Source organism: Grus americana, chromosome 22 (assembly GCF_028858705.1).
Source record: "Grus americana isolate bGruAme1 chromosome 22, bGruAme1.mat, whole genome shotgun sequence".
NCBI classification, from domain to species: Eukaryota; Metazoa; Chordata; class Aves; order Gruiformes; family Gruidae; genus Grus; species Grus americana.
The window spans coordinates 2,094,383-2,107,161 of NC_072873.1; the positions used below are offsets into that span (position 1 = coordinate 2,094,383).

The 12,779-nt window shown below is 69.3% G+C and overlaps 2 protein-coding genes across 2 annotated transcripts; one reads left to right on the forward strand and one right to left on the reverse strand.

The window, feature by feature from the left end:
* Window positions 1–4,758: 4,758 nt before the first annotated feature.
* On the reverse strand, window positions 4,759–9,002 carry CDK5RAP3 (CDK5 regulatory subunit associated protein 3). Its single transcript, XM_054801522.1, has 14 exons — window positions 8,968–9,002; window positions 8,795–8,852; window positions 8,166–8,297; window positions 7,849–7,949; window positions 7,722–7,770; window positions 7,278–7,456; window positions 6,833–6,969; window positions 6,480–6,624; window positions 6,243–6,359; window positions 6,071–6,143; window positions 5,653–5,741; window positions 5,352–5,557; window positions 5,039–5,210; window positions 4,759–4,954 (listed from the first exon to the last, which is right to left on the reverse strand). Exons 1-14 carry the CDS (start codon window positions 8,971–8,973, stop codon window positions 4,889–4,891), a joined length of 1,530 nt encoding a protein of 509 aa, XP_054657497.1. The 5' UTR covers window positions 8,974–9,002; the 3' UTR covers window positions 4,759–4,888.
* Window positions 9,003–10,213: 1,211 nt separating this feature from the next.
* PRR15L (proline rich 15 like) lies at window positions 10,214–12,458 on the forward strand. Its single transcript, XM_054801662.1, has 2 exons — window positions 10,214–10,348; window positions 11,341–12,458. The coding sequence occupies exon 2, from the start codon at window positions 11,353–11,355 to the stop codon at window positions 11,650–11,652; it is 300 nt and encodes a 99-aa protein (XP_054657637.1). The 5' UTR covers window positions 10,214–10,348; window positions 11,341–11,352; the 3' UTR covers window positions 11,653–12,458.
* The last annotated feature ends 321 nt before the right edge of the window (window positions 12,459–12,779 follow it).

Here is a 12,779-nt window from a genome sequence, read left to right on the forward strand (position 1 = left end):
GCCCCCCCCCAGCTGTCCCCCTGCCCTGGGGCTGTCCTCTCCATGGGTAACAAAGGCCAGCGCTCGGCAGGACCCCCCCCCACCCCAAAACTGGGGGCACTGGGGCAGGGGGTGGCAGGGGGGCCATGGGGTCTGGGCAGGTGGTGGTTTCCCACCCCAGGGACCCCCAACCCTGGGGCACCCCAAGGCTGGGGGACCCCATGGATGGGGCAGGGCACAAAACCCACCCCAAGTCCCCATCTGCTCCCCACGGGTGTCTGGGCTGCAAGGGAGGGGGGGGACGGACTGCACCATCATGGGGGGCTGTGTGCCCCCAGCTGCCCTTTGGGATGGGGACCCCGAGCCCCCCCTCTCTCCCCATCCCAGGCAGCCCCCAGTGCCGGAGCGGAGAACAAAGAGGAGGAGGAGGAGGAGGAGGAGGAGGAGCGCGAAGGCCCCACAGTCCCGGCCATGACAGCTGGTGCCCCCCCCCCAAGTGACAGGGGGACAAAGGCGCCGTGGCAGGCGATGGGCCCTGGGACAAAGGGGATTCACTCCCCAGGGACCGTGGGGATGGGGGGGGCCCCAAACTGTCACTCACAGGGGGCAGGAGGGGACAGGGCACATGGGGACTGACCGGACCAGGGGGCTTCCTCGGGAGGGACGGGGCTGGGGGCCACCAGCCCTGCACCCCGCTGGCCAGCCCCACAGCACCCTGCAGCTCTGCCAGCCCCGTGCGACTCCACGGCCACGCCACCCCCAAACCCATCTCGAGACCCCGAGTCCCTGGCAGCCTGTATCTGTGCTGCCCTGCACCCCAAATCCCTGCCAGCCTGGGCCCACGCCACCCCCAAAACCATGCCACCCCCAAACTGTGCTCCCCTCTACCAGGTCACCCCGTCTCCCTTGCTCCATCCCCAGCCCAGCTGGGACCCCCAAGTCCACGGGGGAGATGATGGGGGTGATGGGGGGGGGCCCAGCCGTGCTGGGGGGTGGCCGTGCCGGGGTGCCGCAGCAGCAGGCCGGGAAGGGGATTCATTAGCGGGGGGAGAGGTGGTTCCAGCGGCCGCCTTGATTGATGGCCTGGCCTCCATCTTGTCAGCCGGGTTTTGTCTCCCAGCCGGGGGGAGGAAGGGAAGAGAAAGGGAAGGAGGAGGGAAAAAAAGACCCCAGGGCCGGGGGGGCAGCAGGGGTTGGGGTGCCGAGGGAGGGGGGCCCTCCTCGCCTTTCCCCGGGCTGTCGCGGTGATGGATGGCCTGGCCGGGGGGCAGCCGCCTCCTCACAGCATCCTTGTCAGGGGGGCACAGGGACGGGGACCCCCCCTCCTCTGGGGATGGGGAGCCAGAGCAGCCCTCAGAGACCGGATGGGGGCTGCACACCCTGGCGCAGGAGGCAGCCCCCCCCCATTCCTGGGCCACGTTGGGGGGCTCGGCTGCACGATGAGCCTCTGTTCCTCAAAAACCCCTGCCTGAGTCCCCCCAGCTCATCACACCCGTGGGCGCTGCTGGATGGGGCGGGGGGGCTGCACACACAGCCCCATCTGGTCCAGATCGCTCCCCAAAAACAAACCCAGAGGATTTTCCCCTTTCCAGTGCCTTGATTTTTCCCTTCTCTACATTTTCACCCCCCGCCGTGGCTCCGGAGGAGCCCCCCCAAACACCCAGAACTCCTGAGGCAGCTCCAGGGTGGGGGGCACGGGCCAGCTCCCCCCCCTGCGCAGAGCTGTCGCCCCTGGCCCCCGGTGATACATTTGTCCCTGGGCGCGCTGGGGCATCTGTCGCCCCGTTACGTATTGTTTTAACGAGGAGATTTAAAGCCCGTTAAGCAGCTGCAGTGTCTGCCCGTAGGAAAGCGCAGCAGAGTCGGGGGGGGGGGGGGGGTTCGGCGGGGAGGGGGCAAGAGGTGCTAGCCCCAGCCCCTCTGCCCTCCCCACCCCCCAGGAGACCTTGGGGACGGCTTCATCTCCTTAAAAATTGGCAGAGCACCCTGTGAAAGGTGGCAGGGGGGAGAGAGGGATGGAGGGATACAGGGAAGGATGTGGGGATGGAGGGATGCAGGGAAGGATGCAGGGAAGGACGCAGGGATGGAGGGAGGGATGGAGAGATGCAGGGAAGGATGCAGGGAAGGATGCGGGGATGGAGGGAGGGATGGATGGAAGGGGGGATGCACGGGACAGGCGAGGGAACCTGGCCGGATGGCACAGGGACAGCCGTGGGGATGGCTGGGGACAGCAGGAGGAACAAGGGGGGGGGGGGGGGGGGGCCGGTCCGTCCCCCCAGATGGTGCGGCCGGGGGGCTGCCCCCGCACCGGCTCTCTGCTGCGTTCGCAGCTAATTGAGTGAAATGGCTGTCAGCGGTGTAATTAAAGGGGAGCGCGAGCGCTCGGGCAGGCCTCAAACAGATGGAAGGCCCCTTAATTGGTAATTAAATTCCTCCCTGGCAGGTGAGATGGAGCAGCAGCCGGGGCCCCCCCGGCCGCAGAGGGGGAGGCAGAGCCGGTCCCCGGCATCGCAGGAGCCGAGGAGGGGAATGACGCAGCCCCGGGGTGGGGGTCCCCGTCCCCAGCCCTGCCTCGTCCCTTTGTCTGCCGATTTCTGGAGCAAACCCAGCCCCGAGCCCCCCCGGGGCCACGGTCCCCCCTCCCGCAGCCTGTCGGCCGGTGACAGTGACCCGCAGAGGACCCCAGTATTTTGGGGGGGGGGGCTGCCTGCCCGGGACCGTGGGTCCCTGCCATCCACACGTCCCCTTGGTCCACATCCCCTCCATCCACATGTCCCCCGGACCCACGCGGTCCCCTCCACGCCCCCCCCCCTCCCCGGTCCCCCCCAGTCCCCATCCCAAGGGACACAGACACGGGGCTCGCGTGGGGCGGGGGCAGCGGGGTGCAGGCGGGGGGGCTGGAAACCCACCCGGGCGCCTGCAGCCCCCGCCGGGAGGGGGGTGTTTTACCTCTCTGTCATTACCCCCCCGGTAATGTCGCATTTAATGGGAACAGCGATCGGCGGCGCCGGCCGATATTTCACGCGGGATGCGATGGCGGGGACGGGCCCCCCCAGACAGCGGTACCAATAACGGCCCCGCGCCCCCCACAACGCCCCTAACGCGGGGGGGGCATCCCGGCTCCCCCCCCCCCCCCCTTCCCAAATTCCCCATGAAAGGCCCCGCGGTGCCGCCGCCCCCCCGCCAGCCGTGACCTCCGGAGGCGGCACTGCCCTCTGCCCCCGGCCGGGCTACCGTGACCCGTGGGGAGGGGGGGGTCAGGGGCCGGGGGGCAGCCCCCCGCGGCGGGAGGGGGAGGGTGGATAAAGGGGGCTTTATGGCCGGGGACCCCCCCGTGCCGGATGCCTTCCCCGCCGCTCGCTATGGAGACGATGGCGACGGTGCCCCCGCGGCTGCAGCGGCAGGATGGTGACCCCCCCACGGCCCCCCAGCACCCACCGGCCCCGGGGGGGGCACACGGACCCCCCGCGGTTCCCAGCTCCATCGCCGGGCAGCGAGGAGTTACCGCCGCCGTTTAATTGTCCCGTTAATTACAGCCGGGGGCGGGGGGGGAACGAGGGGCTCCCCGCGACCTTCACCCGTGGCACCAGCGTGGCCGTGAGCGCCGCACCGGGGGGAAGGGACCCCCCCCCCCCCGCCACGCACCGGGCTCTGCCCCCCACCGCCCCGCAGCCGGTGGGGCCGGGATCCCCCCACCCACTGGAGCAGGAGCCCCCCCCCAGCCCCGCAGAGCCCGTGGGGAGGGGACCCCGTGCCCCACGCACCCCCACACACACCGTGGGGACCCCCCCGAGGCTGCGCCCCAGCACTGGGACCCCCGGGGGAGGGCGGAGCCCCGCTGGGTCCGATGAACAGACCAATGAGCAGCTGCAAGGTAGCAGGGGGCGGGACAAGAGAGGCGCAGAGACCAATGGGCTGCCTGGGGAGGCGTGGCTAATGCATGACGTGCAGCGGGTGTGGCAGGCCCCTCGGGGGGGCTGGGGGGGGGGGCTGCAGCCGCGCCCGCCCCAGTACGGACCAGTACGGACCAGTCCGGCACGGCCCCCTCAGTACAAACCAGTATGGCCCAGTACAGGCCGGCATGGCCCCCCCCAATACGGACCAGTACAGCCCAGCATGGCTCCCCCCCCCCCAGTACGGACCAGTACAGCCCAGCATGGCTCCCCCCCCCCCCCAGTACGGACCAGTACAGCCCAGCATGGCCCCCCCCCCCCAGTATGGACCAGTACAGCCCAGCATGGCTCTCCCCCCCCCGGTACGGACCAGCATGGCTCCCCCCCCCCCAGTACGGACCAGTACAGCCCAGCCCGGCACCCCCCGGCTGACGGGAAGGGACAGGGCGGCAGGGGGCAGGGGGTGATTAATGGGGCCCATCGCTCACTGTCCGGCAGGGGCGGTGGGGGCCCCCCCCTGCGCAGCGATAACGAGCGGCAGGAATAATGAGCGGTGTCACTCCACTTTTCATCGTGATGGAAAGTCATTACAGGCGTCACCGGCGGCGACAACCAGCCATGAATCAACTGCTCTGCTATGAAATTAAAATCGAATCGCCCACCCCACCACCACCCCCCCACTGCGAACCCCCCTCCTCCGGCAACGGCTGGTGGCCCCGGAGGGACCGTGTGTCATCCCCCCCCCGCCATGAGGGCCACCCCAAGGACACCCCATGTCCCCAGGGCCACCCTCACCCCAGGGACTGACCCAGAGCAGGGGACTGAGGGGCTTCCCCCACCCCCCCAAAAGTCAAGACCCTGCAAGGGGAACAGCAAGATCGACGGGTGGGAGAAGGGTCTCGGTTTTATTCAGCAACATCCACCCCCCCACGAGGCCACAGCCACGTCATCAGCACCCCAGGGCTGTGAGTTGGGGGGTCTGGAGAGTAGGTGCCCGGCCTGGAGTGGGGGGGGTGTCACAGGGAAACACCCATGAGGTTCACCGGCCGCCCGCTGTAGCGCTTGGAGACATCTGCCTCGATCTGCAAGACAGAGCGGGGGGGGGGGGGGGTCAGGGGGTACAGGGGGGCCCCTAGGGCATCCCAGCGGGGTCCCACCTCCCTCACCAGCTTCTGGAGCTCCTTGGTCTTCTCCAGCAGCCGGTCCAGCTTGGGCTCCAAGGTGCCCTGCTCTGCCAGGGCCTCCTCACGCTTCCGGCTCATCGCCTCCTTCTTGGCCAGCAGCAGCTCCGCCTGCTTCAGCTTCTGCCGGAGCAGCTCGCTCACACGGTCCACGTACCTGTTTGGGGACAGCCGGGACCTCCGTCACCCCCGTCTCCCACCCGGGTGTCATCCCCACCCCAAGACCCCTCCGGATCTGCCCCGCAGAGCCCCACGGTCCCATCCCCTCCCCAGCCCTGACTCCCCCCTGAGCAAGGACCTGGGGGAGGCGAGGATCATGAAGAGGTGCTGCATGCTGCGGGTGCAGAGCTGGCCCAGCAGAGCCCGGGTGGTGGCCAGCAGAGAGCCCACGCGGACGCTGGTCTGGCCCTGCAGCACGGCAGGGGCCAGCTGGAACTGGCTGACGGCCACGATGTCGGCCTCTTCCTCCATCTCCACCAAGCGCTGGGACAGGAACAGCTCCAGCTGCGGGGACAAGGCAGGGGACACGCCGGTACTGTGGTCCCGGTAGCAGGATGGCAGCGGAGCTGCCCCTTACCCGGCTGCCGCACCGTACTCACCTCCATCAGCTCGTCGATGAACTGGCTCCGGGTCTCGGTGTTTTCCAGGAGCGTCAGGGCATCGGAGCCGCAGGCAACCCCCTCAGGCACTGGGGGATGAGCTGGGGGTGAGCGGGGCAGGGAAGGGATCTCTGCCACTCAGGCTGCTCATACCCCCCCTGCTCCAGCACGTCCATCCAGGGTGCTCAGCATCATCCCACAGCACCGTCTAGGGGGGTCAGGGCCCTGCTCCTGCCCACCCCGCACCCGGCAGGCGCCTGCCCAGCACCGTGCTGCCTTCTGCTCCATCCCCAACTGGCCTTTGTGCACAGCCGGGGCACCCAGGGTCACTGCAGGCAGGGAAGGGGGAGTAAAGGCAGGGTGGGCGCTACCTGCCACCCACTGGGACCTCCCCACGTCCCTTTGCAGCCCTGCTCACCCTCGGTGCCAGCCTCCAGCACCGTGATCTGCACCTCCTCGCTTTCACCGTCTCCCCAGTCGATGCCGTCACCCTGTCGCAAAGGAAAGGGTGCCCTGTGAGATGGGGGTGTCCGGGACACCCCCAGGTCCCCAGCCCGGACTCCAGGATTGCACAGCTGGGGGTCACGCACCTGAGAACTGGGCTCTAGCGTGATCCCCCAGTCGATCTCCTCGCCCTGGGCTCCCCTGTCAGCAGCAGCACCATCATCCACCTTGGTCGGCTCCAGCGTGAAGTCTCCCCAGTCGATCTGCGGGGAGAAGGATAGCAGACCCCCTGAAACCCCAGGGACAAACTGCCTGACCCCAACCAGAGGCAGCTGGGGCTCTTACCCAGCCCCACGGCTCGGCCCCGGCTGGCCAGGACGTACCGTGTCCTCCTTCGGCTGCTCCGGCACCTCTTCCACCTCCGGCCGCTCCACCCGCAGGGGCTGGAGCCCCGTCCTCCACTCGTAGACGGTGGTGTTGCCTCTCTTGCCCACGTGCCGCAGCATGGGCACCACCAGCTCTGTGGAGCTGCAGCCACCACGGGGACGTCAGTGTCAGGCACAAGGCAGGGACCCCCCCTCCCCAGCACCCCCAACCCCACCAGGGTCCCTCCGGGAGAACCCCAGCCTGGGTGCAGCTGCCAGCCTGACCAGCTGCCCCCCCAAAAGGTGGGGAGAGGAGATTGGGGGAGTGGGGAGTGTCTATCCCTGCGCCTCCACAGCCAGCCCCTGCCCACCTCTCGCACACAAACTCCACGCAGGCCTGGTACAGCTCGATGGCCTCGGAGAGCGCGCTGGCTCCCGCCCCGATCTCGGAGAGCAGCGACGGCAGGTCCTTCACCAAGGCCAGCAGCTCCTGGCGCACATTGTCACCCTGGGGACAGCGGAGGGACGTGTCAGGGCAGGGAGGCTGGCAGCCAACACACTCCTGGGGTGGCTTCGCTCTCTGCTTGCAGAGCTAGACGCGGGCAGGAAGGGGATGGAGGGCTGGGGGGGGGGGTGTCACCCTACACCCCCCCAGATCCTCTCACAGATACAATGGCACCGTGGGGACATCACACAGGACACGTGGGCCCAGCTTGAGCCCTGCTGAGGCCAAACGCAGGTGTCTGGGGGCTGCTGGGGAGAGGGAGGTGGCACAGCAGGACCCCCCCCACACCGGGGCCGGCCGCAGGGACTCACGGTGATGCCGTACTGCTTGCACGAGGCGAAGAACCGCTCCCGCAGCTCGGCCGCCCCCAGCTGACATTCCTCCTCACGGCGGGCGAAGTCCTGCTGGGCCTGCTGGCACCGGCTGATCTGCTTCCTCAGCGAGGGGATCTCATAGCTGATGCTGCGCACCAGGAGGCTGGCGAGCTCGGCTGCAGAGGGGGGCGAGGGGGGTGCTGAGAGGCCGTGCCAGCCACCCACGAGGCCCTCGGGGTGCCCCAGCCACCTCGGTTGTTTTCCCAGCTGCGCAGCACAGCCAGCTCGGGGCCCTCACCCCGGTGGGACTACGACAGCCCGTCGCATCCTGCCCCTTTCCCTGCCCGCCCCATCCTCATCCCAGTTTGGGGACCGAAAGCCACCCACCGACACCCCCCCTAAGGGCTCCCCGGAGCCCGCCCGCTGCCAGAGCTGCCTTACCCAGGTAGGTGTTCTCCTTCTCGTAGAGGGACACGATCTCCTGCCAGTCCTGGGGAGGAGGAAGCAGAAGGTGGGGGGGGGGGCTGCGAACACGCCGGCTGCCACACGCCCCCAGGCCCACGCTCACCTTCATGCGCTGGGACGAGTAGCGCCCAAAGAGGTTCTTGGTGGAAACCTCAGTGCCCTTGAGGATCTCCACGATCCTCAGGCAGTGGAAGTAGTGCAGGTCTGCATCGGAGGGAGGGACGCGGTCACCGGGGGGGTCTGCGGGTGCCACCCTCTCCCAGCTCACCCCAGGGGCTGGGCCACCGACTCCCCATCTCCTTTTTGGCCGGGGAGGGGGGCAGTTTGCCATAACCAAACCCCAGGAACAGGCTCCCAGTGCGACACCCACCCCCTGGAGCACCCTGACACCCCCAGACCCCCCCCCCCAGCTCTGCTCACAGGCCCCCGCGAGCAGCTGCTTTATCTCCTCGTTCTCCGGCATGTCTCGCATGGCCGCGTTGATCTTCTCGCGGATGGCCAGCACCTGGCTCTGCCATTTCAGGTTGCAGTGTCTCCTGTCCACCAGCCAGTCTGCGAGGCGGGAGGGAGGGAAACGGGGGGCAGAGCTGAGAGAGGGGCCGTGGGGAGGGGGTCACCCCCACACACACCCCCCGAGATGCCTTACGATGCCAGGAGGGGGCAGGGAGCAGAGGGACACCCCGTGTATGTGTGTGTGTCCCCAAAACACTGGGATAAAGTCCCGGCTGCTTCCCAGGTCTGGGAAAGGCTGGAGGGGAAAGGGGGGGGGGGGAGTGGGAGGGGCTCAGAGGAAGGTGGGGGAGTGGGGGGAAAATTGGGGGGGCTGTCAGGGGAAAATTGGGGGAAAATTGGGGAGCTGTCAGGAAAATGGGGGGTGTCAGGGGAAAATTGGGGGAAAATTGGGGGGTGTCACCCCACTGCTGCTTGAGCTGGGACAACCCACCACAGCACCAAGGGAGGCGGTGCTGAACCCACGGGACACCCCCCACCCCCCCGTGAGGAGAAGGACACGAGTGACCGGTGCCACCCCCAGATCGGGGGTGCCGTACCCAGGAGTTTGCCGGTCTGGATGTCGATGGGTACGTTCTGGTAGTCCTGGGGAGAGAGCTGCGGGGGAAGGAGCGGAGACCTTACCGAGGGCCGGTGGGGGGAGGCCGGGGGGGGGGGGCGGGGGGCCGGCCCCCCGGCGCCCCGGCCTCCCCCCACCGGCCCCTGCCCTTACCTGCATGCCGCCCTCCACCGCTTCACTTCCGCTTCCGCCTTTTCACGCCCCCTCCCCACTTCAACCAATCCCCGGACATGGCCTCCTCATTTTTATCCAATCAAAACGCTCTCTGTCCAACAGGCCCCCGCCCTACTACCAATCAGAAGGGAGAGGTATAGAGACAGCGCCACGTGCCGGCGCTCCGGTTGGCTGGGAGGGGAGGTCGGGGAGGGAGAGGAGGAGGTGCCGCCGAGGACCAATCGGAACGGGCTGAGGGGGGGTGAGGGAGGGGGATGCCGCGCACGCATGCGCAGTGCAGCGGGTCGCCAGGGTGGATGCCGTGGCAGATCGCGGGTCCCACGGAGCGTGGGTGCCCCAGCACAGAGCCGCGATCCCTCGGGGATCCCTGGGAGCCCCCAAGCACATCCCGGGTCCTATGGGGATCCCCGCTTGCCCCCAGTGGGAATCCCAGATCCCTCGGGGTGCCCCAGCGCAGACCCAGAATCCCACCCCCCCGGGGTCCGCAGACCCCCCCGTGGGTATCCCGAGTCCCTCGGGGATCCCCTGGGGGGCGCGGGGGGCCTGAGCAGATCCCGGATCCCTCGGGGTGCCCCAGGATCCCTTGGGGACCTCCCTGCTGGGAGCAGCCGCCCCGGGATGCCCACAGGATTTGGGGGAGCAGCTGCCTCCAGCACTCCGGGGATGGCATCGCTCGGGGGGGGGGGGGGGGACGGACGACACACACGACACACACCCACGGGTGGCACCCTGCCCTGAACCAGTGTGTCCCCACGACTCCGCGTCCTCATGTGGGGATGAGATGGCGGTTCTCCTCCTGCCCCCCAAAAAGAGCATCACCCCGGCCTTGGGGCCGGCGGCGGCCGAGCGGGGCGGTGGCAGCGTGGGGACAGCCCGGCGGGGAGAAGCGGGAGGCAGGAACCGGTCTGGCAGCCCGGCCAGCCAGCCGCTGGTTTCGGCTAATCCTGCCGAAAGCCGGAGCTCCGCTCCCGCCGGCTGCCCTTAACTCCTGGCTGCCCGAAACACGTGCCATGTGCCGCCCCGGCACCCGCCGGGGACCTGCCCTCGAGGCTGGCGGGGTGGCGAGCCCGGCCCGGTGTCGCCGGTGCCACTGCCGGTGCCAGGACCCGGACCCGCCGTGGGTTGTCGGGGCTCAGCCCCGGGTTCCCCCGTCATGAATATTCAGCCGTGCCCTGGCCCGGCCCCGCTGTTTGCTCAGGCAGGAGGGGTTTGGTCGCGGGTTCACCTTGACGGCGAGCAAACGGGGCAGCGGCAGGTAGACAGCACCTGCCTGCGCACCCCGGCCGAAGCTGCCCCGGCACCCCCGGCACCCCCGGGACCCCCGGGCTGGGCGGCCGCAGCGGAGGCGTGGGAGGTGCAGGTACACGGCGGGGAGTGGGACGTGGAAACCCCCGCTGCCAGCTCATGGTCACGGCACGGCGTGGCTGCGGTTTGGCAACGGGTTCTGCCCGGCTCTGGCACGGGGCAGGCAGGGGCACGGCGTTGTGGGGGGGACGCAGCAAACTGGCCCAGGGGGCCACCCGCTGCCTTCCCTGGGGTGGCGGCCCCAGTCTCGGTGTCCTTGTCCCCCTGTCCCGGCACCTGAAGAGCCACGGTCGGTGTGCGGGGCTGGTCGTGGCTGAGCACCGTGGGGCCATGGAGCCGTGCCGGCTCCTGGGATGGCGACGGGGACCGGGGCGCTGGGAATCCCCTCGCTGCCCGCTGCCAGGGAAGCGTTCAGCTCCTCCGCTCGGGAGCCGCCTTCCCCATCCCTGCCCTGGAGCCACGCTCGGCACCGGAGCCTTCCTGGATTGCCGGAGCCTTCCCGGCAGCGACCGGGGCCCCACCAACACTCCTGCCTGTCCCTGCAGGCAGGGCTGGGCAAGAGGAAAACCCCAACCCTGGGGTGCAGCGGGCAGTGACCCCCCCCCCGGCTGGGACCCCAGCACCTCCCCGGCTCCCACCTGCTTCCCAGTTCCTGTTCCTGTTTGCTTACTGGGCTCCCTCCCTGCCCCGCTACACGCAGCTGATACGGCAGCTCCCGGTGGTGCCAGCGGCCTTCCCCCCGGGCTCGGCAATGCCCAAGTCACCCAAGCGTCCCCTCCCGGTACCTGTGGGGTCCTCCTGCCCCGGCCCCCCCCAGCTCCAGCACCACGCAGCCCCCCCGGCGCCTGCCACCAGCATCCCGGCAGAGATGGTGGGAGAGCGCCAGAGCCACCTTTGGCAAACACGGCACCGGGCTCCCCGCCGGTGCTGCCAGATCGGCGGCCCGTGTCCCTCGTCCATCCCCGTCAGCTCTGGGATGGCAGGCCTGGGGGGGGGGGGGCCGAGGGACCCCCCCCAAAGAGAGTACGACCCCCACCTCCGTTTCAGGGGCCGGCGGCAATGGCCGACAGCCACGGCTGGTGGAAGCTGACCTTCCTGCGGAAGCGTCGGTCGGCACCCACGGTGCTGTACGAGAGCCCCGACAGCCACGCTGCCGCCGGCGGCGAGAGCCAGGAGGGGTCGGGCGAGGAGGGGCCGCCCGGCTTCACCACCCGCCTGGAGAAGATCGTGGACAAGAACAGCAAGGGCAAACACGTCAAGGTCTCCAACTCGGGACGCTTCAAGGAGAAGAAGAAAGTGCGGGCGACCCTGGCCGACAACCCCAACCTCTGCGCCGCCGGCGAGCGGGAGGAGAAATGACCCAGCCGGTTGTCACCCTCCGACCGGCACCACCGGCTCAGCTCCATCCCTGCCCGGGGACGCCGGACCGCGGGGCTTCAGGAGGAGGAAGGACTCGGATTGGAGTTTGTTTATTTAAGGGAGAAGGACGGACGGACCCTGTTTAATCGCAGCCCCCCACCCTACCCTGGGCTCCTGGCACCCCTGGGGCAGAGGGAGAACCGGGGAGCGGAGCCAGGCGCAGCCCGTCCCTCCCAGCCCCCCGCGGGCACGGGGAGCCCCCCGAGGCTGACTGGTTCATACTGGGATGAGGACGTTTGTCCCAGCTCGGTCGCTTGCTGCGGACCACCGGAGCCCATCGTTCACCCAGCTCTGCCCCGATCCCCTCCCGCCCATCACTCCCGCGGGGGCGAGACCGGGGGACTCCCCGCTCGTGTCCCAAGCCCGGGGGGCTGCGTGGCCGTGGGCAGAGCCACCGACGCCGCATCCCTGCCAGCGGTCACCCCCAAACCAGGGGGCACGACGCTTCCCTGCCCTGAGGGAACAACCCCGTGGGCAAAGTCCCCCCCTGCCCTGAGCTGCCTCCGTGGGGACCGTGGCAGGCTCCGGGCTTCCCAGGAGGAGCCGCATTCCCATCCACATCCCGGAATCGCTCCCTGCTCCCGGAAGCGGAGAGCTGAGCGCGGAGCGCGGTGCCGGAGCCGACCCCGGGGCAGCTGCCACGGCCGATCTCGCAGCCCCGGTGTTTGTTTGGGTTGTTGGAAGCCGAGCCTTTAGCCAGCTCTCACGACTGCTGATAATTAACTCTTGTTAATAAAGCAGGTCTGGCAGCAACGGGAGCTCAGGGGCGCGGGCAGGGGGACAGCTCGGCAGACCCCCCCGGCCCCAGCCTGGCAGGGCCGAAGGGCTGCGGGCCCTTTCTGCCGCCGCGGCGGGGAACGGTGCCAGCCGCTGCCAACACAGGGAGACCCCGACTCCGCAGAGCCGGGGGACACACTGGGGGGGCAGGAGGGTTAGGGTGGCCATCACCGGCGCTGCCAGCCCGGGGTGCCCTCTCTGCGGAGCAGGGTGCGGCCGTGCCGGCAGCCAGCGCAAGCCAAACGCTTCCCAGCTATGACAAAAGCCGGATGGTGCCAAGCGCTGGAGTC